At 36.8% G+C, this 27,421-nt stretch overlaps 5 protein-coding genes across 9 annotated transcripts; 2 read left to right on the top strand and 3 right to left on the bottom strand.

Annotated features, from left to right (window-relative positions):
• Positions 1–114: 114 nt before the first annotated feature.
• Positions 115–5,584, bottom strand: LOC103326443 (Galactosyltransferase family protein). Of its 4 annotated transcripts, none has more exons than XM_008228662.3 (11): positions 5,094–5,584; positions 4,115–4,208; positions 3,970–4,034; positions 3,683–3,893; positions 3,522–3,585; positions 2,856–2,928; positions 2,593–2,713; positions 2,036–2,123; positions 1,828–1,953; positions 1,636–1,745; positions 115–609 (listed from the first exon to the last, which is right to left on the bottom strand). In XM_008228662.3, the coding sequence occupies exons 4-11, from the start codon at positions 3,756–3,758 to the stop codon at positions 461–463; spliced, it is 807 nt and encodes a 268-aa protein (XP_008226884.2). In that variant the 5' UTR covers positions 3,759–3,893; positions 3,970–4,034; positions 4,115–4,208; positions 5,094–5,584; the 3' UTR covers positions 115–460. The 4 variants fall into 4 exon arrangements, with proteins under 4 accessions (XP_008226884.2, XP_088904277.1, XP_088904278.1 ...); XM_089048151.1 differs by having other exon boundaries at positions 4,115–4,211; positions 5,094–5,490; XM_089048152.1 differs by having other exon boundaries at positions 3,970–4,031; positions 4,115–4,211; positions 5,094–5,445.
• Positions 5,585–10,788: 5,204 nt separating this feature from the next.
• LOC103326445 (heterodimeric geranylgeranyl pyrophosphate synthase small subunit 2, chloroplastic-like) lies at positions 10,789–12,135 on the top strand. The gene is given in 2 exon segments (XM_016792964.2): positions 10,789–11,335; positions 11,338–12,135. Coding segments are annotated over 2 exon segments (885 nt in total). The 5' UTR covers positions 10,789–11,073; the 3' UTR covers positions 11,961–12,135.
• A 1,740-nt stretch (positions 12,136–13,875) lies between these two features.
• On the bottom strand, positions 13,876–15,189 carry LOC103326446 (senescence regulator (Protein of unknown function, DUF584)). Of its 2 annotated transcripts, XM_008228665.3 has the most exons (3): positions 15,098–15,189; positions 14,903–14,960; positions 13,876–14,689 (listed from the first exon to the last, which is right to left on the bottom strand). In XM_008228665.3, the coding sequence occupies exon 3, from the start codon at positions 14,673–14,675 to the stop codon at positions 14,073–14,075; it is 603 nt and encodes a 200-aa protein (XP_008226887.1). In that variant the 5' UTR covers positions 14,676–14,689; positions 14,903–14,960; positions 15,098–15,189; the 3' UTR covers positions 13,876–14,072. The 2 variants fall into 2 exon arrangements, with proteins under 2 accessions (XP_008226887.1, XP_008226886.1); XM_008228664.3 differs by lacking the exon at positions 15,098–15,189 and having other exon boundaries at positions 14,903–15,091.
• A 2,100-nt stretch (positions 15,190–17,289) lies between these two features.
• On the bottom strand, positions 17,290–18,988 carry LOC103326447 (ATP synthase gamma chain, chloroplastic-like). Its single transcript, XM_008228667.3, has one exon. The coding sequence runs from the start codon at positions 18,608–18,610 to the stop codon at positions 17,489–17,491; it is 1,122 nt and encodes a 373-aa protein (XP_008226889.2). The 5' UTR covers positions 18,611–18,988; the 3' UTR covers positions 17,290–17,488.
• A 1,333-nt stretch (positions 18,989–20,321) lies between these two features.
• LOC103326448 (NADH:ubiquinone oxidoreductase, 17.2kDa subunit) lies at positions 20,322–25,869 on the top strand. The gene is made up of 9 exons (XM_008228668.3): positions 20,322–20,718; positions 22,870–22,926; positions 23,083–23,135; positions 23,419–23,470; positions 24,299–24,364; positions 24,448–24,507; positions 24,872–24,914; positions 25,197–25,241; positions 25,507–25,869. The coding sequence occupies exons 1-9, from the start codon at positions 20,607–20,609 to the stop codon at positions 25,568–25,570; spliced, it is 552 nt and encodes a 183-aa protein (XP_008226890.1). The 5' UTR covers positions 20,322–20,606; the 3' UTR covers positions 25,571–25,869.
• The last annotated feature ends 1,552 nt before the right edge of the window (positions 25,870–27,421 follow it).

Here is a 27,421-nt window from a genome sequence, read left to right as displayed (position 1 = left end):
CCTGTGGTCATATATGCTTTGCACAGTGAAGCTTCATCATCAAGAAAGAGCACCAAAAAATATCTATCCTCATTTCTTCTACTATCATGGAAAAGGTATAAAACCCACAAAAAGTTTAACTGCAATGCACTAATTTATAAAGTAAAAGGCAGCAGGACATTGGCACTTATTGTGGAGCTCCATTAGCCATGGAAGACTTACAAATGGCCCCGGAAGCACTCAAAGAATGAATTAACTACAATCTCTTGCCTCTTTTAAGTTTGTTATTGGGGTTCTCTCCTCTTCTAAAATGGAGTAGAATCCCAGAAATAGGAAAGCAACTTCCCCAGCAGGGTGCCAACCCATCTCGCTATGCATCTCATTTTACATATTGTGTTACAAACATTTTTCTGTGCGGAACTTTATGATACAAGCTCAAGCCATTTACATGTTCCTCCTGAGTTAGGAAGAAAGTTGCTGGTTAGAAAACTGCATTCCACAAAGCATTCTCACCTTCTCCACAACGCCGATGGACCTCCTTGATCCTCTCGGAAGATTTGCAGATTCCACTGCAAGTCCAATCGAACGAAGCAACACAGACATTGCCTGCCTGAGCCTTCCATTCACAATCTGTGGTAACAATTAACACCATTAAACTTCTAATTGTACATTTCATTATGATAATATCTGTTCCTAGCTTGAACCATGCACCGTTAAGTTTCACCCCCATTTTGTTTTATTTGTAATTTTAACATGCAAACTTATCATGAATGAATGGGCAAATCCACACAACTCACCCACTAATAACATGGAAAGAGCACCACAGGGAAAGACAGGTGTCTTTCACCCATGTTGTTCCGCACATGATCAAACCTGGCCTTGAAGTCTTAAACAGAAGTCACATGAGAACGTACGTCATAAACAGAAAGAAGCGAACTTCTGGTAAGAAATGGTCAATAGGTCGGAAGATCCAAGCTAAGATCTCATGACGAGTCTTAGATGTGCCGCTAGTCACCATGATCAAGTGTCACCAGCTAAACAGCAAGTGTGGCAATTAATGGGCCATAATCAACCCAAAACACAATCCTAGATATGAAAGCCACTGCACAGACTTGTGTGTTGTAACAAAGGTCATAGCTAAAGGGCAGGCGTGCTTTAAAGTGGGAGTAGTCATCTCTTCTAATTATTATTATTTTTCAGAACAGTAAACACAATGGGTAATTGTGTCTTTCCCACCTTTTTTTACACTAAATACATCCTCTGGCATTTCAATTCTATGGGTCTGTAATGAGTGAAAAACTCAAACCTCAGCTGCCCGTGGACCTAGGCCTTGTATACCATGTAAGCCAATGCCTTGTGTCACAATCACCAAACTATCCCCATTCCTAGTGTGCCACATAATGAAAATTGTGCTACCCAAATAAATAATTCAACTTGTTTGCTATAAGAGTCAGAATAATAAACAATGTCTTGGTGATCCATTGGCACTCTAAATAACTGAAACACAACGTTGAAGATATGGTTTGTGCAACAACCCAGGTTAATCAGATTCTTAGAGACCAAAATTTCTTTTCCCAAAACTAATGCCATAGCAATCCTCATTAATACCCAGATAGTTGAAAGGAAATGGGACAAAATAGATGCATATGAAATTACCAGGTGGTGTTCCACAACATAATCTCCGGTCATCAATCTGCTCCACATCCAATCCAATGAACCACGACCCCAGAGAAACATCCTCATTGGCATACTTGTGTAGCACATGCCTACATGATTAGCATAATGTAAGAAATATGTAAACGTACTTTGGGCAGAAAGATTGCCACCATACAGAATATGGAAACATACTGGTTGATTGATATGTAAGTAGCCAAGTCTTTTGAGATAGCATAGAGCTGTCCAGTGGCATGACGGAAATATTTGTTCCCTTCCTCGCCAAATTTCCAATACTCGGGCTCATGATATCTCACTCCCCTGTTGATAAACAAATAAGGTAAGGGAAAGAATGGCAAAAATGACTAGCTGAACGAAATAGTTTGAAGAGCGTTCAGCTCACTTTCGAGCAAGGACTGGACCAGATTTCATGCATCCAATATACACCCTGGGGTTTGATCTATGTCTAGCTAAAGTTGCTCCAAGTGTTCCTGCAAAAACAAGATGAATGAATTCGACAATAAGGAAAATGGAGAAAGATATAGGCATAAGTTATTACACACTGGCTGCAGCAAAAATGCCAAACATTAATGACTACTTAAACAAGACTCTGATTTCAGCTTAATCAAGAAAAGCCAATTTCCAGTTTTAAAACCTTGAAAACACAAATTTTCAACATTTTTGGCCACAGTACTACCCACTTGGTTGCAAAACATAGTCATATAAAGACAATGCTTTACATCACTCGGTATTCATCATGAAAACATTTAGAGGTTATGTAAAGCATGAATACATAGGAAACTTTATGAATACCAAGTGGACAAGTAATTTTGAGCTTGAATAATGAATGCTTCAACTCAATAAAACAAAAACAAAAACAAAACAAAAAACTTTCCTGAGTAAAAGATTTCTTATGCTTTTATACCTACAAAAGAAACAGAACACGTGATAAATATATACCTATATTTACATGTACATCATCATCAACTTTGACGTAGAAATCTGCATCCCATGAAGCAACAGCAGTGGCAAAAAATATCTTTGTCTTTGCTGACAATTCAAGATAGCCCTCAACATGATCCTGCTTTCACAAAATTTATGAAGACAAATTTCGATCAGCTTTTTCCTAAGATCAACACATTATGAAATGTCCCTACATAGTATATCTGTTGTGCAGTCAGATAAAAGACTAACTGAACTAGTTGAAAAGATAAGGGCTTTACCAGCCGCAAAATGTCACCATGTTTTTTGTCCTCTGCTTCAACAGCTCTATCAAGGATACCACCTGATGTAGCACTAGCAATGGAACAGGTGATAGAGGAAAGACAAATCAGTTTGTGATCATTAAAGTTTATATTTTTTATCTTTAAAGAAGTGCAAAAGATTTCAAAGTTGAGGTGACTATATCGTAGATAACCGGGGGGTAAATCATGTGACAAAAAATTAACTTTGAGATAAAACATAAAAATAAATAAGAAATAAGAAATGCAGTAGTGAAAACAGAATGCATACATACACATATAGACAATGGAGCCTGAAAGCTGTCTAGCATGCATACTTGTAGTGTTTCTTTACATGATGGAGAATAAAATTATGATGTGGATAGTATAAGGGAGGGGGAAAAGAAATTAGAATTTTAAGACATAACCAAAGGGGAAAAGAGTATTTGATTCTATCACATTGTATGATTCCCAGAATGTTTTTAATAAATAAAAACTCTCTACATAGATTGAATCTATGGCAGGCTAAAGATCTCAATAGCAAAGAACCAAATTACATGATTTCCTTGTGAAAGACTGAGACCTTCATGAAATATATTGATAGAATACCTAAACGATAAATCAAAAGAAAATTGGTATCAACAAACAGCTTTGAACTCAAATGCCCACCTGTGACCTATTACAAATCGAATTACAATGCCCTTTTCTTCCTCAAGCTTCTTTCTTTTATCGCCTAATCATATAGTAAAGAAAAAGTGGAAAGGAAATGTCAGACGCTTTCAAATCTAATTAGAAAATTATACAAGAAAGCAGGTTGTCAATCAACAAACCTTGAGGCATCCACGTAGCACGAACTGAATCTCTGCGCTTTCGACTGCTAAAAGCAGTATTTATCCCTACGACCATCAGATATTTTCTTTTCTTTCTTGTCTCCGAATTTTTAAATTTTCTGCAATAGGTGAACCATTAAGTATGGATTCCTGTGCAGCCCTTGCAGCAGCTAATTCCATCTCCAAATTTGAAATTTTTTTATCCAGTGTGCTGCATTTTGTAAGAGTCATGAGATATAACACTGGCAACTTCAACAAAATTTAGATAAGCTCCGGCATTGGCTTACTGTATAGCATGATGAGTCATTGAAACTTCCCCATAAACATCCTTCTGTTCATGTTCTACATCCTTCTAAACAAAAAGAAAGGTAGAGATAAATAAACAAACAAAGAAAAGAAAAGGACATGGTTATTTGGATAAAAGATACTCACAATTGTTGGATCACAGCCAGAAACTAACTGCAGCGTTTCTTCTTCATGCCTTGCCGTCCTCGCTATGCCTTTAATTTCAGGCACTGACCACATTCTGCTGGCAGAGTTTATTTATTATTTTATAAGTATAGAACATGCCTGGAATTATACCCTACCATAGAACATGCTACTTTATCGCTTCTGATAATGTTCCAAGTAATAACATGTTTTGATGTGTATGCATGCACATTTTGCAGAAAAATAGCACGTAGCAACGGGAATGTGACGTGTAAGCAGATAAGCGATGCCAGAGGATGTTATCAAAAACCGATATCCTAATCTGGAAATCATGCAGGAGAAACCCATCAAAAGGTTTTCCGTCAATGAGAAGCAAAGAGAGGGAAAGGAAAGGTCAAGGGAGGGAGGGGCCGCACAGAAGATGGTGCAGGACCACTTAATGAAGAAGGGACCAGAGTCCTCTCTTGAACTAAATGATTAGGACATCAACTGATGTCCAAGCATGATGTCTGAATTCAAGCAGTACGATGAATAATATTCATATAAACTTTCAAAAGTTAGATCTATTCCATGAAATTCAGATCTATCACAATCTCATAATTGTAATACAGAAAAAAGAGAATTCCAGGACACATAAGCTTCATTGTCTGATTAGTAAAACTGCATTTAAAAACCACGGCCATCATCATTAATCTCCACTTTAAGATTCCCAGAAAACAATTAACAAATACACTAAAGATGCTTTAATTACCAAACCCAGAAAACCGTTCAAAATCCATCATCACTCGCCAATATTCTTTAAGAACTATTGGCTGACACAATTGATGCCAATATACACAAACCCACCAAAATTCCAAATCTTTTACTAAAATTAAGGGGAAAAGGAAGCTACAAACTTCACCAAATTAGAGTTACAAGCTAAATACTTAAAAAATGGATCGAATTCAAAGAAAAATGGAAGCTTTATGTGAGTAGAAATTACCTATCAGAGAAGAGCATCCCAGCACAAAAGCAACCAATACAAAACAAAATGGTCCATTTCCGAGACACTGCACTCTTCGAAGCTGACTCGGCTCCTCTGCTCTTCCAAGACATTGTACTTCTCTTCACTCTAACCAAACCCAATAGCTAAATCAATACATGACTCATTACCAATCCCAAGTCAATGAAGTCAACTCACTTGCTTGACCCAAATTCAGATCCAAAAATTCCACGCTCCTCAGGAAAAATCGAACACCCAAATTTTTTCACAGAAACCTCTGCATGCTCAAAGCATGGAGGTCTGGTCTCTTGGGTTTCTGGGCCGGTGTCGTTGTGTGTTTCTAATTGGTGTTAAAGAGAAGGTGGAGGTGCGTGGAGGTGAGGAAGACCCAACAACCATTGGTGTTGAAACTTGAAATACTGTTCGAAAATTACATAACTGACCTCAACAAAACTTTTTAAATTCAATTTTCTGTCCCAAGTTGTACGTCTGAAGTTCTGCCATACGCGATAGACATCTTAACCACCTAATGATTTGTGAAGAAGCCTTTGTGCCTCAAAAATACTATACCACTTGAGATCTTGAGTAAATTTCTGACCCAAAATAGAAGGCCTATGAAAGGCTTTGAGTATGAGAAGTAACAAATCCATAAGTAAGAAGCTTTATGTGACAAGAGATATAGACAAAAAAAAATGGATTTTTCGCAGCTATGATCCCGCAACTATACCCGTAATTGTATTTGGGTCACTAAACTCAATTATTAGTGCAGAGGTCACGCAACTATGTGTTTCGTTGCACCAAAGACTCCTTCCGTCAAGTCCGTTAGTTTTTTCCGTTTAAAATGATGACGTGGCAAGATCTATATCCAATTATTGATGACTTTTCAGTTAGGATTATTTGTAGCGTTGATCCCTCAACTATACTTGGAGTTACATTTTGATCACTTAACTCCAAAAAATAGTTATAGAGGTCACTCAATTAGATGTTGTGTTGTACCATTAGTCCTTTCCATTAGAGAGACTTGACGGTAGGGACCAACGGTGCAACGAAACACATAGTTGAGTGACCTTTGCAACTAATAATTGAGTTCAGTGACCTAAATGCAATTACAGGTATAGTTGAGGAACCATAGCTACGAAAAACCCATTAATATGTGCAACCGTGAACCCAAAAATGCCATATTTTTCTTTTTTAAAGTTTAATGAAAACTTATGAAACAACATGTAACTAGTAAGAAAATAATGAAAGTTTTGAGTTATTGGCCTCCTCAAATATGGAAAGGTTAGCTCCGCCTATGTACCTATGATAGTTAAGTTTTTCCAGACACAAGATGGAATTGGTAAGTGAAAGGGGAAACATCTGCATAGGTATTTGGCAATGAAGCAAAATTGGAATTGGATGGTTTTAAACTTGTTTGGAATGTTACTCAGAGGATTATGGATTTTAGACAGACATTACAAAAGAACTTCACCAGACCATAGATCAAAGTTTTTTCTTTTGGTTTTTTCATTTGAGCATATCAAAATTTACAGGCGAAAATTAGGCGTATATTGAGCATTACCCTTGTCGGAAGATGCTAGACTTACCATATTTTTATATCACATTGTGTACCACCTCTCTAATAGAGGTGGGTCTTATTATATTAGTGGGCTCCACCTCTATTAGAAAGGTGGTACAAAATGTGATAAGCCTAGCATTATCCTTGTCGCTAAATGTTAATGAACTAAATTGTATGATTTAATTTAAAACGTACTATTACAAAATTAATACAATATTGCATTGTAAGTGAAGAAAATAAATGTTTGTTGAACAACCAGTGTCACATGTCGGCATAAGGTGCAGAATAATTTAATTTATTTAGAGAATCAAACGGTGGACTCTTTACTTCTAAATTTATTTGTCTTCATAAATGCCCAACTACCCTTACATCCAGAAGACGGCATGCACACATGGACCACGTGCAAAGAACATGACTCAAATGATGGATTTTACAGGTCCAGAGGCCCCATCAAATGAAATGAATGATCAAATACCTGCAATGACCCATTATACATACCTTTTGTTCAGGGTTATAATTTGAAGAACAAGACCCACCCCAAACCCTATCTAAGATTTGACTGGGTTCAAGCGGGTATGAAGCTCGGGTTGAACTTGCGATAGATAATTTCTTGGATCTCATCAAAATCAAATTGAGCTTGATTAGCCAAAATTTAAATATTAAGCAATAACAATAATTAAAATAGAAATAAAAAAAATATGCATTGGTGGCATAAATGTAATTCAGCACATTTTTGCTCGTGCCATCATTAATAGAAAAACTTGCATGTTCTAAACTAGGGTCTAAACGGAACATGTTAAACCATGTTACGTCTTTGGCAATCTTGACATCTTTTGGAATAGTCAAATGCAATCTTTGTCTACGATATCGGTGATTTAAAAACACGGAAATATTAATGGAAATATCGAAAAATTATCGATATCGGTAAAAATTGAATAAAAACCACGAAAATTGAAAAAACTTGAAATTTTTAATTGAAATTTTAGAGGTTGTTTATTTAGTCAATTATCTATTATTATATCACCCAAAAAAAAAAGACGGAAAATGAGTATTAACATGTCAACAACATGATAATGGATTTTAGTCACACACAATTATTGATTGCTAATAGTATATATGTGATGTGATACATCGTAGATTTGTATATCATCGTGGACTGGCCACAAGTCACCACCATTCATCTAGTTATCGACCTTTTGGAAATTTGGAGCATTACAAAATCCATTCCATTTCACCCTAATTCAAACCGTAATGTTATATTAGTTCGGTATGCAATTTGAGGCGTAATCAAACTCGTGATATTACATCATTTTGGCGTGTGATTTAAGGCCTAAACCAAACCAAACCAAGCATAATTTAAGAATCATCTCTTGCCTTTCATTTTCATTTTATATTAAAGATTAATCATGTTGTGGTTTGTGTCATGGAAAAACATTAGAAAGAACAGTTACTGCAAATCGAAATGGATAAGTAACCACATGATACACTCGAACACAACTTAATTCACCAAAAATTCTACCATGGACCTGGTGTATCAGTGCTCGAATTTTTTCAACGTTGGATCAATTGTAATCAACGGCTATTGACAAATGTAGAAAAAGCTATAATTGGAACTTGCACAACCGGTAAAAAGAACAAAAGTATGAGAGAGAAAAGCAAAACTAAAAAAGGTTTTTTAAAAGAGCCTAAACAAAACAAAATAAGTTATATCCATTAAAAAAAACAATTAAACCCCCCAACTCCCCCAGCTAGGGATGGTAATGGGTCGAATGAGGGGTCGGTATGCCATTCCCATCCCCATTCCTATTAAGTTTTTCCCCCATCTCTGCATTCATACCCACAATATTTATATCGGGGATTCCCTGACCCGCCCCATTACGGAAGAAAAAACCAATATATAACTACTTTGTTGAAAAAAAAAAGTACTAAGGCATTAATGAATATATATATATATATAATGTATACTTATGAGACAATATGAGAATGTTTATATATGTACTGGAAGTGAACTAAATAAATAAGTAATGTGACTTAAGGTTTGTATAAATTATATAAATATAATAATATAAAATATAAAACTTAGTCGGTACGATCACTTTAATAACATATATATATATATATATATATTTTAAGTTGGAGATTAAAATACCATCCCCACCCCTCCCCAAACACCATACCCAAAAAATTCCCCGTACCCATCCCCTTACCCGTTTTATGTCCTTCATACCTGACCCATTAGGGTGAAATTCCAGTGAAAACCCTTACCCATGGGGAAAATTGTCATCCCTACCCCTAGCCAGCCATCCCTTCCCATTAGATAATTCCACTTCTTCCTTTTTTTCCTTGTTTTTTTTGGCTACATGCTTTTCAACTTATATTTGTCTGCACTATATTTTCTTTTCTTTTTATACCATGCCTTATATTTTCTTTTTCTTTTTATACCATGTTATATATTTTCTTCTTTCTTTGGTTGTCATGTGTCGCCATATATCGTTTAATTTAATTTCTAAAAATTATAATAAATAAATTATAAATCCAAAAAATGCACCAAAATTTAATACAAACTCCTTGTGACATTCTATACTCTCTCATGCTCCAAAAATATAATTTTGACACTTAAAAAAAAATAAAAACAAAAACTCATGTTTGTTTCTAAACAAACCAAAGCATTAGTTAGTGTTCTTTAATGGCATTTTCATTCTTTAAGTTGTTTTGATGGTCATATAGAATTTTATGCCGCATAAAAAAAAAGAAAAAAAAAAGAACTGATTCCTCCAATCAAGAACTGAAACCATTGAAAGCATTGCATAGATAAATAGATGAAAGAGGTATTATTCAATTAATCACAGAAACATGGAAACGAAATAATAACGGAAAGGAACTGATAAAAGAAAATTGCTCAATACCCTGTGCGGAAACCATTTCCAATTGCAGGTAAAACCTCTTTGAAGATTACATAAACACAACCAAATTACATAGATATGGACATGTATAAGCATATGCACCAAACCTGTAAAAAAAAATCCCCAAAATCAAACAATCCAAAATTCAAAGATTCCAAAACCAACTAAAACAATCTCTAACCATTCCCCAAAATAAAAACAAACACTAACAGACCAAACAATTTTTTTTTGCTTCTTCATATTTCCAGCTATATATCTCCGATAGTTTTTTTTTTTTTTTTTGGTCACTCAAGCTTGCTTCATTAAAGCATCAGCCAAAGACACTAAGGACCAGCAAAACAACAGAGAACGACAAACAAAAATAAAATATAAACTCAAGGCACCCGCACAAGAACACGAGTAGGTTAAGTAATAGCCCAAAAGGGAACCCCTCATGCACACTCAAGGCACCATTATGGGAAGCATTGTTGGGACCAACAGGAGTCATTCTTGGTAGTCCTTCGCTTAGCACACTCCCTCTAATCAAATAAAATTCACCAAAATTTGACAAGAAATACCTTAAAATCTAAGCTTGTTAAGTGGACCTTTGAAGAGGTAATTAGAGAAAAATTTCATATTCAATGAAAATTTCAAAAATTGTGAGAAGATCATCATTATATAACTTAACACATAACTTTAGAGAAAGAGTTTATTAATAGTAGGAAAAGCTAAGAGCATAAATATGATTATATTCACAGAATCCATATTTACAAAACAAAAAAAAAAAGATGCAGCAAAAAGCTGTTTTAATTTGTATAGTAAACATGAGAGAGAGAGAGAGAGAGAGAGAGAGAGAGTGGAAAATAACATACAGCAAAAACGAGAGAAAAAGATGTGTGGGGCGTAAGAGAGAGAATACATGAGCAAAGAGAAGAGAATAAAAGGAGAGAGGAAATGAGGTAATAATTAAAAGGGTATTTTAGGAATATTAGTGGGTGGAAAAATATAATTGTATTTTTAAAAATTTATATGATGAGTGAGAAGATAAGGTAATTGAGAAAATAAGACATGTGAGTGAAAATAACAGCTATTTATATGATATTACCTGCTACCTGCTGTGGCAGTTATGAAAAATTGGCGCACCGGTGCACCGGAGACGTTGCCCTTAATTCACTAATATGTGATACATGTGATGTGGTACAGTACAGCTATATAAAGCTCCAAACCAAAAGTATTGATCGGCTGGTTACAACAACCCAAAAGTGACAATCGCACAGCCATTCATTTGATTAGATGTTTTGTCTTTTATTTTTCAGTACTGTAAGTGGGCATACGACATGCAGCTCAGTTAATTATGCAGACAAGGAGGGCCACACGACGTCACTTGCTGGCAAATTAGGCAGAGCAAAGATTCCACGAATGAAGCAGACGACAACAAACAAGAACAAACCTACCTCTGAGACTTTCCTATATAATTGTATCTAACCTCTTCACCTTCCTCTCTCAATAAGCTTCTCTCACGCCTCCTCCTATCCTAGATATGGCAGCTGTCCTTCGCATTAGCATCAACCCGAACCCATTGGCAACTATAATGTCAAGATCAAATCCTAGCCGTCCATCTAGGACCACGACGGCTGTAATGTCGCAAGATCATCCTTATTGGGCGTCCGTGCATGCCGAGATAGAGGTCCATCTCAAGCAGCACATCCTTGTCAGGCCTCCACTCTCAGTGTTTGAGCCCATGCACCATTTCGTGTTTTCCGCCCCGCCAAGCCCCGGACCGGCCTTGTGCGTGGCCGCATGCTCGTGGGCGGCCACCGCGACCAAGCCATTGCTGCGGCGGCTGCCGTGCACCTCATGCATGCCGCAGCTGTTACTCATGAGCAACTTCTATCAACCGATAGGCCCAAGACCAAGCCCAAGCCCAGGCCCATGGTTCACAGACCAGGGGTAGAGCTTCTCACTGGAGATGGAATATTTGCATTTGGGTATGAGTTATTGGCTAAGTTAATGGATCCGGGCCAAAACAATTCGGACCGGATTTTACGGGTTATCGTTGAAATGACACGTGCCATGGGGTCACAGGGCATGGTGGATGGGCAATACCATGAGATACTGATGCTGTGCAAACAATCAAGGTACTACAAATACGTGTTTGAAAAAAAGGAAGGTGGGTTCCATGCATGTGGGGCCGCCTGTGGGGCCATATTAGGAGGTGCAAGTGAGGAGGAAACGGAGAGATTGAGAAGATATGGTCTGTGTGTGGGAGTGATGAGAGCGTTTTCAAATAGAGTTGAAGAAGGAAATGAGATGGAAACAATGGAAGTGGTGAAGGAGCTCAGAAGTTTGGCACTCAAGGAACTAGAATTTTTCCATGAAGGAAAGGCTGAGGCAATTTCTAGCTTCCTTCGTTTCTTCAGCCTTTGACGTTGCGAATCGATATATAAAAATGCGAGATTATATGTATATATGATTGATTGATTGATTGATATAGAATTTGCAGTAAGTTCGTAGTGCATATACGCGTGGAGTGGCGGAGCCAATATAAGGTAATTTGACTCCAATAATTTCGAAACGTGCCTTCATGGACGACTATTTTTAGCCAAACTACAAGCAAATAATTGAACTAAGAAGAGGATTATGATTTCCCTGTTTTAGAATGTATGTCGACAAATCAATGCTGTAAAGTTTAGGCGAAAAAATAACAGATAAGGGATTTAAAAGGTAAGAGCACTGAGCCACCATGTGGTTGAACTTGAACCTAAATTATTATTACTTGTACAAAATAATGCATAAGTTTTGTCGTTGAGTCTTGAGTGAGCATGTACCGCACTTATGATCACCATCTTAGCTAATGAGTTTGTTTTGTTTTTCTTGGTAATTATTTATTTATTATCCCAAAACTTCAAGGCGTATCACATTTGGGCTTCAGTAGTCCAAAATGGCTATTTCAATATAGGTGGATTATTGTCCTTACATTTGTGTAGAACGAGAATAATATTATTTTGTTATTTATGATTAATTCGACATGTTAAATGAAAATATATCACACGTTAAGTGAAAATTTATCACGTGTGATATATTGTAATTGACTAAAAATAGCAAAATAATATTATCTCCATTTCACACAAATTTGTATGCTCTTCTAGAAATATATTGTAATTGATCATCCTTTCCTTCTGCTCTATAAATTAAAAACTACAAAATACCAAGACCACGAATGAAAAGTCAGTCAAATTTTTGAAATTTCTGATAAAATACTCTGAACTGAAAACAATTTTACTGAAGCCAAAATTTGCCATCTCAGCATAGAGTGGAGAAAAGCAATATATTTTAAATAAATAAAGTGCAATTACCATAAATAAAAAAAGCAAAGAAGGGAAAGAAAGAGACAACACGTGGTCGTAGCCCAAAGGTCAAAAGAGGTAAACTGATTAAACAGTTAAAGCATGATTAAGTGGGGAGAGTAAAAAAAAAAATTAAGAAAGCTCAAGGAAAGCTTGTTTTCTAGCTGAGGAACACTCTGAATTGAAAGAGATTGCAGCATTTTTATTTATTTGAGGAAGAAAAAACAAAAAAGAAAAAGAAAAAGAAAGAGACTAATTCATTCATTGCAGTTGGTAACAGGTCTTTTTCAAATTCTCAGATTTATCTGTGTGGTGGTGAGGTCCTTCTTCTTCTTCCACATCGTTGAGGAGGCTGGGCACGCAGTAACAATAATTGGGTTCATTCAAAGGGCAAAATGCCTTTTTGCCCATGTGGGATGTGGCCCAATAAAGGTAACTTGCTTAGACAGCAGAGGTAGATCTTTTATGTATTTTAGTGTTGTGCAATTATGGATTAAAAGAAATGTTTTTGTTGCTTAAATGGTTAGGGGCATTTACCTCTGCACCCGAGATTCTAGATTCTAGATTCGATTCTCTCCTTTTCAAATATCGATTGTATTAAAATAAAAAAAAATGTTCTTCGTGTGGCCGATGCACGGAATTTTATAATATTTCCTTCCCACCTAACCATACTTGAATAGAGATCATTCTGGGGCCAGGCCAACCCAATAAAATGAATGTATATTGCGAGTCAATTTTGGCCACGTTCATAAGGGGGCAATGAGATTCTAAGATAATGTTAGTAGCAGTATGATATGTTCCTGGTTCTCATTATTTTAGTTCTGACATTACTGATTTTATGATTTTGTGGCATATGAATGAAACTTCATGCTTTCACCCTGAAAAAAACAACGGCAGCAGCTCGTTGCTGTACCTGCAATTAGTTATGCTTTGGGCCATAAATATTCACATATTAGGACAGTAAAAACCTATACATGGAAAATGGAAATGTGCAATTAAAAACCCATGAGGAAAAGGGAGATGAATTTCATGGCAATTCTACAAACTAAAATTGGATTTCTTACACCCTAAAACATTAACTGCACAAGACATTCTCTGACCAAAAAAAAAAAAACCCATCACAGAAACCCCTATACATGACATGACAATTATAGCAAGACCTTCATGATTGATTGCATTGGATGAGACCTGATCACAATGATTCAAGGAAACCAGTTTTTGTTAAAACAGCGTTTCTCACTTTGCTGAGGTCCCTCCCTTTGAGGGTCCTTCCAGCACCTTCAACAACAGAAAAAGAAGAAATCTGGCTCCTTGCAAGCCTCCTAGCAATAAATTCATGAGGGGGTACCTTTGAGTCATAGTCTTCCTCCTCATCATCATCATCACTGTCCCCATCATCATCCCCAACTTCTTCTTCATCATCAGCATCATCATTCTGCCATGAAACATTCTTGGGGGCCTTCTTTGATTTCTGTCCATATACTTCTGACCAATCAGGAATGTTGACAGGTGCTGATTGTTGCACAATTTTGGCTTCATGAGTGATGGTGTTGCTGCTACTACAGCTACTGCCACTTCCATACTTGTGACTGCTAGCTTTTGGGATCATTCTTGAAGCAGTTGGGAGGTGTCTTGGAACAGAAACAGAGGATTCCTTGGATCTACCAACCATTTTGTTACTAGAAATGTTCCTATCTTTTAGAACCTCCCAAACATCCTCTTCCTCAAAGTCTCCATCTCTCAAGGCCCTCCAAACTCCACTGCACTGCCTTGTTAGACCATACCTATTCTCCATTGGTGATTGCCTACCTGTCCAAAGATGACAAAAACATTTCATAGAGGTCAGAATTTAGATGCGGATCATCTGCAGTCCAAAGAAGCTGTTATACCAAAAATGAATACAAGTTGGAAGTTGAGAGAGAGAGAGAGAGAGAGAGAGAGAGAGAGAGAGAATTCTTAAGATTACTTCAGAGGGTTGCCACCCTTAAAAGGGTGTCTCAGTTGAGGGAAATAAGAATCTACCTTTCTCTGATTGAGAACTGCCAGGCACCACAACTTTCCCAAGATTCCAAAGGGGTATCTGTAACATGGGAAAGCAAGATTATGTTAAAGAGAAAATTTTGAGTAGATGGTTTTCTTTTCTATTACCAGAACTTAAAAGCAGAGGGAAGACGATGGTTCTTATAAGAATCTTATTTCTTCTATACAAGGTCTTACCTGAGGATGATTGGAAGAATTCGACTAGGGGTAGATTTTATGGAGAACCCAAGCTGCCACAGGTACAAAAGGGCAGTGAAAAATGACATGAATAAGACAGACCTGCCTTTTGTAGATCTCCAAGTTGATGGTTTCCCATGTATTTACTTTTGGTCCCCAAGAAGTCTGACTTCGAAGAAGGTAAAACAAAACCAGTTAATAAGATCTTTCTCTTTGTAAATTCCAAGCAAACCCCAAACAAAAAAACAAAACCAAAAAAAAAAAAAAAAAAAAACCATAAAAGAAAATAAAGAATATGTCTTTGTAAATTTATTTGGCCAGTAGGGATCTTCTCAGATGATGCTATGTCTGGTTTAGAGAGAGAGTGTTCCTTTAAGAAAGAAGAAAAAGGTGCAAACAACAAATGGAAAACAGGGAATGAGGGATGCTGAATTGATTAGTTTAAAGTAGTGGATGCTTTCCTTTCAAGTCCACTGGGATTTGAGGTTATTATCATTACATTTTAAAGTTTTATTGCAAACGTGGGGAGTGTCATACAACAATAATATAAGGCACAATTAAAGTTTTCTCTGCCTTCTGTCTCTTCCTCAGATTTGATTCACATTTTTCTTAAAGCAGGAGCTATACACATGTTACATTCGGAAAATATAGCTCTGCAATGCAGGAGAGTCAATACTTGTGACTAAAGCAGCTGAAGCAAAGACAGAAAAATTATGGGGCTGTGACAAATAATATTTTAGCTAAGATCCCTACTGTCTTCCTTTATCTGTTGTTTCTCTTTTTTATTTCGATCTCTTTGGGCTGGCTTGCCCTGGAGGCTTTGCTTTGTAATTCTCTGTTTCGCATAAAAAAACGAAAGAAAAATTCCTTAGTAAACAAAAAGAGAGAGGATAATATTAAAAGAAAAAGCAGCAGAAATGGTAGCCCAACCTTGTCTTCACAGCGCACAATTTAGTTACTATCGGGAAACAGAGACCAAAAGTAAGAAAATAAACATGAAAGATTGAAAGAGAAAAGTGAATTGTATACGTCAAATGGAAAAGATTAAAAAAGCACGCGAATCATATAATAAACACAAAAAAGGTTTAACCTGAGAGAGAGAGAGAGAGAGAGAGAGAGAGAGAGAGAGCCGTCTAGGAAAGTTCTGGGACGACAAAACAAGAGTGATGCATGCATTATGCATATGTAATAAAAGAAAGAATCACAACCAAGACAAAATTGCACATTGAAAGGGAAATCTAAGTTTGGAAGGACCTGTTATAAACAGCAATATGACCCACAAACAATGCCGAGAAGCCGTCATTCATCGTACCTGGGCTACCGACTTGCATGCCAAAGAAAAAAACAGATCATTTTGCCATATGCACGACAAACCAACAAAATTTTCCAATGCTTTTCACCAATTCAACCACCTCCAAGATTACTTTAAAAAAAAAACAAAGGAGAATCTTAGCAAAGCAATCTTAGCAGATTCAAGTTGCTGATGCTCATGCAATGCATTGGAGGGCTGTGGCCATAAGTGGGGTCATCAAGTGTAACCATAAACTTGTGGAAATCTTATTATTCTCGGCTGTTTTCTTCTGTTGTTGGTCCACAGTGAGACTGAGGAAGGAACAAATTTTAACTTTCCCCCGTTGTAAATTTTAGCTTTTTTACCAGCAGCAAAGCAGGACAAGTAAAAACAGACAGATAACAAGAGTTAGCATTCCACCAAGAAAAATATAAGTGACTTTGTCTTAAGTTTATGCGTTTATATGACTCACTAATGTATTCTAATCCATGGGAGGAGGAGATGTTGAGATTTGAGAAGTCTGTATATTCTGGAAAGCTGCATATTAATTACATTATTGCCCCCGAAAGATACCTTCTTCTCTTCAAAATATATGGTGGTCACTATCAACACTCAACGGTGTGATGAATTTTTAAGCACCTAGAAGTTTCTCCTCCATTTTTCCCCTTTTTTTTCAAGGAAATGAGACTGATAGTTTCCGTATGACAACTTCTTGATTGATTTCTTCATCAAGCTCCTAAATTTCTATCAGAGTTGCCCAATCAATGTATGGAAACAATCTTTCTACTAGGATTTTACAATCTTTGAAGATTAGAATTCATTAATGCAACATTTCAAGAGTAGATGATTTTGTAATTCTACTAGTTGATATCATCATCTGCATCTCCACACTGCTAATCAATGAACAAGAATGATATTATTTTTTCCTCCATTTCATAATATGGTTCTCAATGTGAGAGCTCAGACTATCATTACAATTAAGAAACTCTCTAGCTAATGATGCTTTGCACTAACTTATTGACTATGAATAAGTCACAAAACTTCCACCATGAAAAATATGGGAAAAAAATGAACGAACTACAAAAAGAGGAAGATTGAGATTACTCAAAATCTTTTAGTGCCTCAGCTCCAGCAACAATCTCCAATATCTCCCCTGTAATCTTTGCCTGACGTTCCCGATTGTAAGAATTCGAAAGAGTCTTCTTCAAGTCATCTGCATTGTCGGTCGCATTACTCATAGCATTCATTCTCGCTGCGAGCTCACTAGCTGTTGATTCCTGCAATGCCCTCAAAATCTGACTGTTCAAGTAGAGAGGCATCATGGCATCAATAATCTGAACAGGGTCTTGTTCAAATTCCATAACCGGTGAAAGCCCTTCCCTCTTTTTCTTCGCACTATCCCTCTCCACACTCAGTTTGCCTCCCTTTGTTGTCAGCCTAAAGAACTCATCCTCCATTGCATCAACGCAATTCCCATTCCCATCAACAACCTTGCCCCTCGGTGACAATGGAAGCAGGGTTTGAATAACCGGTTGGGATTTCACCAATGACACAAATTTAGAGTACACAAGTTCAACTTTATCAACCTCCTCGCTAATAAAAAGTGAAAAAACATCATCCGCAATGGCCTGAGCCTCTTTTGTTGTTGCAAATAGGCCACCTTCTATAAACCTATCAACGCTAATCTCAGGCCTACGCATAAAATAGAAGTTACCCTTTTTGCCGACACTGATCACAGTGACATCCAATCCAAGTTTCTTCAATTCGGCGATCCGGGTCTGGGTCTTTTTTATCACTAAGTTGTTGAAACCACCACAGAGACCGCGGTCGCTGGTGATGACCACAAGAGCAACTCTTTTGACGGGTCTAACACTTGTCAGGGGCACATCTATGGCTTCACCTTGAAGCCTCTCATTGATGTCGTAAAGGACCTCCGCGAGGGTCTCGGCAAAGGGTCGGCCATTGATGACTGCTTCTTGGGCTCTTCGAACTCTGGCAGCTGCGACGAGCTTCATGGCTTCGGTGATTTTCTGGGTACTCTTTATGGAATCAATTCGCACTCGGAGCTCACGCAGACCACAGTGGATTGTTGGGGTCAGTGAAGATTGAGAATGGAGACTTGGACGTGAGATTTGGGGCAAAAGGGGTTTAGGGTTTTGGAGAAATGAGCTAGAAAATGGAGGTTTTGCAGAGACCCACATGATTGAATTGGACAAAGCCATTGGCTTTTGTTGGGTTTTGCAGAGATTGAGCAAATTCAAGTCTCTGCAAAATACCTACTTGGTTAATGGACAATTGAAGCTTTATGAAAGCATCAAAATTGAAAATTTCTTTAGGTAATTGAGTCTCTAAGAACCCATTTTGTTGGTGGAAATCTGCTCCCACAAATTGGGAGTTAATTTGATTGAGCTTATCTGGAGATAGACTGTAGAGCTGAGCATAAGTTTTGAATTCTCCGGAAAGCCTAAATGCCAATACGAGTAGACACCGTACGAACACGTATAACACTGTTTGGTTCCCGAGATTCTTGACGGAGGGGAAGCCAACACACCAGTAGTCATTTTAGTTTGACGAACATTTCATTTTGGTCCTCACTCCTTATTTTATTGTCAAACATGTTACTGAACTTCGCATAGTAGTTGAGGAATACATCAATGACTTTTTTACTTAATTGGAATGAGAAAGGGATGAATGGAAGAAGTTAGGAATATGTCAGAAAATGAAATAGTATGAGATTAACTATTTTCTAATTCATATATATATATATATATATATTTTCTAATTCTTATTATGTGTTTGTAAATAAAAGGGAAGTTAAGAATAAAAATAATTCTTAAACTTAAATATTAGTAAACGTAAGGGGAAGTCCGAAATGAGAGTAATTCAATCTTTTTCAAGTTTATTGGTTTTGTAATGAAAAGTATAGGGTTTTCTCACCTGTCCAACTATCTCTTAATTCAAATACTCATTCCATATAAGTAAACATGTCACAAAGAGTTATCCCAACTCGTATATCAATTCTTTCACATAATGAGTAATATCACACACATCAAGATTTTTTCCAACTCTTTTGTCAAATTCTCTTCCATAGAGTGAACCTTATATGAATCATACAAACTTTTATAGTATCATGCTCCCTTTATGGGAGAGAATTTGAAAAAGAGTTGGAAAAAATCTTGGTGTGTGATATTACTCTTTTAATTATCATACTTTTATATGCATGCTTAGTAACCGCATAACCAAATTTATGTTACGCAGTCATGTATATTGCACTCACAATTAAATCAAGAGCATTTTGATCTCTCCTAGCTATTAAAAAAATATATTTTCAATGTTGTGAACATAGCAAAAGCATCAAAATTCCATGGATATAGTGGTTATGCAATAATCATATGATCACCTTTCATCGAAATCTTAACATACGTTAAGCTTTCTCTATAAATTAGAATTCAAATAATTGTTCTAGATTAAGATCTAGAGCATTGGTTGACAGAATAAGTAAACCTAAATTTGGAAAATGACCTAATGGTTAGTAGCACTATGAGAATTCTAATTTTGAGTGATTGATTTACTTTTGTGCTTCCGATTGCGTTTGTATTATTTTGCACTTGTTCTTTCTAAAAGATGAAAGGTCTGATTCCTAACACATCTATCCATCCACCTATTTAATTTGGCATATCAGAGTTGATTGCGAGCTAAACTACAATACATGCCCTCAATTGTCGCTATATATGTAAACAAAGTGGAAAATGAACAATGTTGATTTGGGTTCGGTTGATCAAATTGGGTTGGGTTTGAGTTGACAAAACCTGCATTCACGCTCAGCCCAATTTTTATTTGGGTCAGAGGTTATTTGACCCAAACTAAACCTAATTTGTACACTTCTAACCCGGCCATACAGTTCAAAATTCGGGTTGAACCGTACAAGTTGCATCGCAAACCCCAACAACGACCACGACGAGGTGGCTTAACTGGTATTATTTTGACCGGCGAGGAGGCGCGTGGGTTCAGAGGGATTAAGTTAAACGGAGCCGAGGACGATGCTGTCGTAGATTCAAACTAAAACCCATAATTTGTTTCTTCTATAACCCTGCAAACTGCAAACGACTGTCGAACAGAGCTAAACATTTAGGGACATCAAAGAAGATGCTGGTGATGGCAATATACTGATAGCGAAGTGAAGCCCATTTGAGATTTCATTGGATTTCGGGAAGAGAAATGTCGAAGTTTTTTCAGAGGGTTGCTGGGTTCTTCACCAACAGGACTATGGTGGGAATGGACAAAGCTGGCAACCGTTACTTCGCCAAAAAAGATGAGGTTGATGGCATCAGTATGTGTCTCTCTTTACTCTCTCTCTATCTGTTTTTTTATTGGTTGCTTATTCTTTTTGCTGCAATTTTGATTCATGGGTCTTGTTCAGATTGTGTTGAATCTTTGTTTTTATCATTATACTCTGTTGTGTTCTATCTGTTGAATTAACCAATTGGGTTGTCATGACTATGCATTGTACTTCAAGTTTTGCTTCATGGGGTTTTAAGGAATTGCATTAATTTCTTGAGGCATGAATGAACACTATTGTGATTTATGATTGCATTAGCTAACTTGGTAATTGCGTTGTTCTTATAATTTTATGTTGTCTTTGGACAAGAAAATGTATGCGAGTATAATTAAATGTGTCTTCTCTTATTAGTAAGAATTTTTCATACTGATAAACACATTACAAACAGAACTAAAGCTGCACATACTGCATCACAGAAAACAAATCAAAAGAGGAATTAGGCCCTTACAAGTACTGACGGAAAATGTCCGAGGGAACTGCATACTCACACAGAAGTATAGTAGCAGAAGAACCTTTAACATTTCTAAACCCAGCAACTTTAAAACAAAAATCTTCAATGATCTTTTGCACAATCTGCAGTTCAGTGTGAGTAGGACCCTTACATAGTTGATTGTTTCTTCCAATCCAGCAGTGTTAGATTCCATTCGATGTCAATTTAATAACCAATAGAAAAACTAGTCACTGGCCTGTTTAGACGACACTCATTCAACAAGTCTATCCCAATACTTTTGGTGAAGCTGCAAGTGCAAAAGAGGTGGCATTTTCTCTCAAAGAACCGATGAAAAAAATATACACATTTTAAACCACATGCATTTCCATGAAACTCATTCTCTTTTCAGTAGATAAAATGTCTTGAATTGCTAACCATGTAACAAATGAATGCTTTGGGAAGCAGAAACATGGTCTTCAATGGAATGATTGGGCTGAATTAGAAGATAGCCGCAGGTTGATTGGGCTGAATGATTGGCCGGCGTCTGCCGGACACCAAAAGTCACTGAGCTAACTTTAGAATTTATAGAGCTAGCTGCATAATACATAAGTCTTTGTCCTAACAGAATCCAATAAAGGCCTCTCGTGATGCTGTTCAAGCGACAGATGAGTTTTTCTACCTTTTTTTTATTATTATTTTTTTAATGATACTTATGAAATCTTCTAGGATGAGGTCGTTTTGAAAATAAATAAAAAAGGTTGTAGCAGGAGGTCTTAAATTTAGCATCATCCTCCATCTTGAGCAACATTGACAAGGTTTATTAGAAATATGGAAATCCTTGCTTTGCAGCACATAACTCCTTACCCAGGCCACCCACAGGAACCAGCCAGGGCATACATACTCCAACTTCCAAATATGTCTTACAATTGAGGCCTTATTTTGGTCTTCGAATTTCTAAATCTTCAACCACCTTCTCTTTTTCTCCTTCATATCAGTAGCTTTACCTTCCTGTAGGAAAGCTTCCATTTGTCGCTCAGTTCTTCTCTTTATAACTTCTGGGTACACTTCACTAGTTCGTGAGCAAAAGTATATTCTCCAAGATTTTCCTCCTGAACAAAATTCGCTTGATTCATACTGATAAAATCTGGTGGAAATTTCTTGATTCTGTTGGTCAGTGTCTGAGGGATACTTTTATAAATGAGGTTGCAGCAAGAAATGGGTCGGAATTGACTCATTTGAGAAGGATTCTTCACTTTAGGAACTAAGATTATAGAAGTGGCATTCACCTTCCTGGTAACTTGCCTGGATCATAGAATGATTGAGTCAATTCCGACCCATTTCTTGCTGCAACCTCATTTATAAAAGTATCCCTTAGACGCTGACCAACAGAATCAAGAAATTTCCACCAGATTTTATCAGTATGAATCAAGCGAATTTTGTTCAAGGGAGGAAAATCTTGGAGAATATACTTCTTGCTCACGAACTAGTGAAGTGTACCCAGAAGTTATCCAGTACCACAAATACGAGAATATACTCCTTTGTATTGAGTTGTGGCATGATAGAGTTCATGTGATATAGCTTGAAGAACATGAAGCTGTATATGTAAATTGTGCGGGATTTAATATTATGTTGTCAATTCACTTCAATTAAAGTACAACTAATATTCGTGTTTTGTTATTTTTCCTTTTCTCCCCTTCTCTTTGACGCACTAGTGAAAGAGAAAAGATGGGTGGTATTCAAGAGGGAGGAGGACCCAACCTCTATTCCAGGTAATTCTTTTGAGTTAGTACAGCTTTTGTTCAGTTTAACTTGTTTTGGTATCTTAGAGATACTATACACTTCGATTTGGAAAAGTTTGCATTCATTGTTTCTATGGCTTCATTGTTTCTTCTACTACCTTTATGTTCACCCTTTGATCATATTAGTTGAGTGGATATGTTGGCTCAACGGACAGCGGAAAAGGGCTCCAACACCAGAGGTAATCTAGACATCTGCTTCTCTTTAATTCCTTGGTGTATTAATTTCCCTTCTTCCATTAATTTGAAAAAAAAAGAGAAATTTGTGCAAAACATTTTGGTAAAGAAGGTGGATTATTTGTCTGCCATCGTCTAATATAAAATCACCATTGACAAATCTTCCCAGATGCTCATGCTATCATGGACACTATTTTCTTTCCTCATAATGATATCTTGCTTAAGATACATTCTGGATTTCCGCTTCATTTCTACCGTCTGACATTTTTTTTCTTTCTATGCCTCCAGGAACTGATGGATTTGGAAGCAAGACGTGAACGTGTCCGGCAGAATGTTGCTCGTATGTGTCATTTCTGCCATTAGTTAACAATTTTGTCTGGTTTCTTCTGCTACTTTCTGGCTCTTTTTGAACCATCGAGTTGTAGGTTTACTAAAAAAGATCTTTATTACAAAATCAATATTCAACTTGTGACTTTTGTAGGAGCATCGTTTAAAATGTAAGGTAAGTGAATGAAGTCATGCATTAATTGCATATTGAGGTAGTATGCGTCTGTTATAATATCCCAAAATAAGAAAATATAGTGGCTAGTAGTACAAGATTACCCCTCATCAGTAGCACATAACTATCCCAACTGCCTTAAAATATGCCTCTTAGTGGTAAATACCTGAATGCTGCCAATAGCGCCAAAATCAGAAGTTATCTTACTTTCAAATCTTATGTGTGATAACTGTTCTGTTTTATTTTTAATCAAGAGATTACTCTAAATGGACTGTTTTCCGTATCTTTGGATTGATTGTTATGTTTCAACCTCAATCACCTTGCAAATAACATGGGGATTCACAATGGTATCAGCCATAAATTTTTTATAAATTAATTGGATTCAGAATGGGATTTTATTCAATGACTGGATTCTGTTGTTGTTGCATTTTTTACTGAGGAATGAAAAAGTGATCCACAAAGTCCCTCCACCTCCTCACCATGTTTATCTCCTTAAAATGGCATGTCTGTTATCTATATAACCTTTTTTTCCCGTCTAAAGGCTGGTAATTTTAAGATTTAGTGGAAACTGGTGTCACTAACTTATAAGTTTGATTGCTCTACTACACTTTTCAGTTTAATACAGATACTTTAAAAAAACATTTATTTATTTATTTTTATTTTGTAAAGTTCTAAAGAAAGAAGAAGAGGAAAGGAAAGCAAGAGAAGGCAGTGCACGTAAAGTCATCAACACTGGTCAGCTTCTTACTGGAACCTTTTATGGTGGTATCTATGCCATTATGCTCATGCAATTATTCATGATTATACTCTGTGTATAGATAAAGTTGGAGGTCCAGATTTGAAAAGTTTCATTCGGCAATTTGGTGATCCTTCTGAAGGTAACTTGTCTTTTATCCTCTCCCGCCTTCACATACACGTTGCTTAGGTGTTAGGATGAAGATTTTTATTTGAAGTATATCCTTCAGATTGCATAATCATTCAGTATTTATCTTGCATTACTAACTGTTGGGTTAATTACTGTTCTTTCTAGGTAGATTATGCCAGAGTAATGTACTTTTCCACAGAAAGGTTTCTTAGAATGTGGATTTTTATTTTAGGGCCATCTTTCAGATTGCAGAATCTTTATTTGCTATTGATTCTGTGGCGCATTACAATTTTGTCACATTAATTTGTTGTTTTTTAGCTAGATTATGCTAAGTTGATTTGGTTTTTTATGTTTGTCTTCCTTGTTTGTTCACAAAGGTGATGAAAATCAGGAAGAATCTGTTTCGATGGAAGGAGTGAGGTAGGTCTGCTAAGATTTACACACGCGTGTACTATTCATGTAGTTGCTTTGTATTTACTTTTTAAAAAGAGTACAAGCATTTTATTTTTCTTATATATACCCAACCAGTTTCTTCTTGAACCGTGATTACCAAAGAAAAATAAAATAGAGGAACAAAACTCCCTGACCTGCAGTCCTGCTCAAGTTTGTTTTTTCACCAGTATTTCATGTTTCTTTATGTTAGGTGGGGGTGGGAATGCTCATGTCTTCATGCTTACATTGTTGTGCTTGTTAATATGGCAGGAACTCCAAAGAGAAAGAAGCTAAGAAAGCAAAACAAGATCCTGAGTATGTTCGATATATTCTTCATCTGCGTGTTTGTGCAACCATCACTACTTACACCTTGAAATCATAAACAATATACTAATGAGGGGAATTGTAGATCTCCTTGCTCTTAAATCTTCATACAAAGAGACCTAAAACCTATAAGTTTAAAGTGACCTGATACATTACAATGAATTCAGTTTTCCTAGTTCTTCCCTTAAAAATGCACGCTGTGTTGACTATTCTACATCGTTTGATTATTCTACATTGTTGAACTTTTGTTTTCCAGGTCTACAGAGCCAACAGGATCTGGTCAAACATTCAGGCCAGGAACATGGCAGCCACCAACATGAAGTCACCCCTTGTGTCTAAGCATAAAACATTGATGTGTTCTGCCAATGCCGACGGCCATGGCCCATAGCTGAGTTGTGAGTGAAACTGTAAGGTTTTAGGGAGGGCTTTTTTGGCGGCACCATGCAATACATTTATACTTTGTTTTCCCTTTCGGGCCAGAAAAATGAAAAACCCAGACAAAATACATCCTTGACCACGCATTGATTGAGTTTTGTTGCCCCTTTAACTTTCAAAAGTGTATACAAAGTTGTACGCCCAATTTATTATATTGATGTACATGGAGTTCCTTTTCTTTTTCTATGCTCTAGGTGAAGGTGTCTACGATAATGCCTTTTTCTCTTAATGATCTGGCAAAAGTAATCATTTGCTTATTGACAATAAAATCTTTTAGAGGAATACATGAATTTTAGTTTCTGAGTCAGCTTTTTGAGCGTTGAATGTTATTTTTGATCGGTGTGTTTAAGCATTATTGTCAACATCATAATTCATATATGTATACTTTCCTCATACCACTATGGTAGCACTTCAGAGAGAGACGTGGGAAAGGGCTGATACAAAAAAAAAGGCCTTTGCCGGAAGTGATTGTCTTGCTTGTATCCGATCACGGCTGCATGTGGTGGGTTGCCCGTAATGTTGAAAGTTGTTCTGAATATAGGAGGTGATTATAGATCTAAAACAAAAAACAAAAAAGTAATTTTTTGGTGGCGCCTTATAAGGGGTCCTCTTTTTCATATTTATACCTATCTTTGACACGTGGAGCCTAAATGATTGAGGGATTTCTTTTTTTCCCAAAAAAATATAGTATAGCCGGACGGCTATACCACGTCCTCTTCTCATGATGACTTCACGCTTTTACTAGGGGGCGAGTGTGGGCAGAGTAGCCTGTCACAAGCGACAGTAGTCCCATCTGGTCAGGTGTTAATTTAGGTGGTTTACACGTGACTTTTAAGAGGACATGGGCACACTTTATGAGGTGCAGCGAACTTGTGGTCATAGGAGGTCTTGTCGTCGACATGGTTGATTTGCATCCCTTCGAATTTCCCCAAGGTAGCTCCGAGACCGAAATTAGGACTAACTGCTATGGTGAAGGACCATGAAATTACCTGCATACTGTTGGTTAAGGCTATAGAATTACGTTAGTGAGGCTTTTGCCACCTTACAAGTGGAATGTTTTCAGATAAAAAGCTAGTTTAGTCATATTAGGGTATTACATTAGTCCCCTGGTGGGTTGGCTGAGGAGGAATGTGTTTGTTAGACAGCTACAATCTATGAATTCAGGGTAGCTGCTTGGATTTTTGATCGTTATTTTTGGCAATACAAGGCGTTTAAGGCTATGATTATTTAGGGGAATGGTAGAGGAGAAAGAGCAGAAGAAGTTTCGTGCAGAAATCATGGCCAACAGTGGCTGGACGGTGAGGATTTGGTGGCTGGAAGTTATGTGACTGTTCGAGAGAGCACGTGAGAGGGGAGATAGAGGAAAGATAAAGTGGGGAGAATCTAATATGATTTTTAAGAATTTGACTTCTCGAAAATTATGGTTATGCCACTGCACTTTCGTTGATCATAACTTTATCGTTAAAACTTCGATTTGAACCTACTATATGACTACAAACTCGTGAGGCGAGCTCTACACAATAGAACGAAGAAAATTTTCAAAATTAGTCTCGAACAAAAAGTTAACCTTAAACCACTGAAAAACCCTAAGGGGGAAATTCGTTAATTTTTTTTTCTTTTCGAAATTATGAAAATAAAATTAAAATTCGGAACTCGAGAAAATGAAGAGTCCAAGGAAATTATAAAAGAAGGGCTACAAACAAAAGAATTCATTTGAGTCCTTAGAAGTCATTTTA

The sequence above is a fragment of the Prunus mume genome, linkage group LG3 (genome assembly GCF_029339155.1).
Source record: "Prunus mume cultivar Tortuosa linkage group LG3, ASM2933915v1, whole genome shotgun sequence".
In the NCBI taxonomy this organism is placed as follows: domain Eukaryota; kingdom Viridiplantae; phylum Streptophyta; class Magnoliopsida; order Rosales; family Rosaceae; genus Prunus; species Prunus mume.
The sequence above is the reverse complement of the archived record's forward strand: the minus strand, read 5'-3'. Positions and strand labels throughout refer to the sequence as shown.

Bases quoted from the DNA above. Each gene is read 5' to 3' on its own strand.
- LOC103326443 (XM_008228662.3), bottom strand. From the start codon at position 3,758: ATGGTCGTAGGGATAAATACTGCTTTTAGCAGTCGAAAGCGCAGAGAT. The intron at 2,124-2,592 runs GTATATATTTAT...TTGTTTTTGCAG, and splicing joins TGATGTACATGTAAATATAG to GAACACTTGGAGCAACTTTA. The intron at 1,954-2,035 runs GTGAGCTGAACG...GTTTATCAACAG, and splicing joins GGTCCAGTCCTTGCTCGAAA to GGGAGTGAGATATCATGAGC.
- LOC103326446 (XM_008228664.3), bottom strand. From the start codon at position 14,969: ATGTTACAGATACCCCTTTGGAATCTTGGGAAAGTTGTGGTGCCTGGC. The intron at 14,690-14,902 runs GTAGATTCTTAT...ATCTTTGGACAG, and splicing joins CAGTTCTCAATCAGAGAAAG to GTAGGCAATCACCAATGGAG.
- LOC103326447 (XM_008228667.3), bottom strand. From the start codon at position 18,610: ATGGCTTTGTCCAATTCAATCATGTGGGTCTCTGCAAAACCTCCATTT.
- LOC103326448 (XM_008228668.3), top strand. From the start codon at position 20,607: ATGTCGAAGTTTTTTCAGAGGGTTGCTGGGTTCTTCACCAACAGGACT. The intron at 24,365-24,447 runs GTCAGCTTCTTA...CTCTGTGTATAG, and splicing joins ACGTAAAGTCATCAACACTG to ATAAAGTTGGAGGTCCAGAT. The intron at 24,508-24,871 runs GTAACTTGTCTT...TTGTTCACAAAG, and splicing joins ATTTGGTGATCCTTCTGAAG to GTGATGAAAATCAGGAAGAA.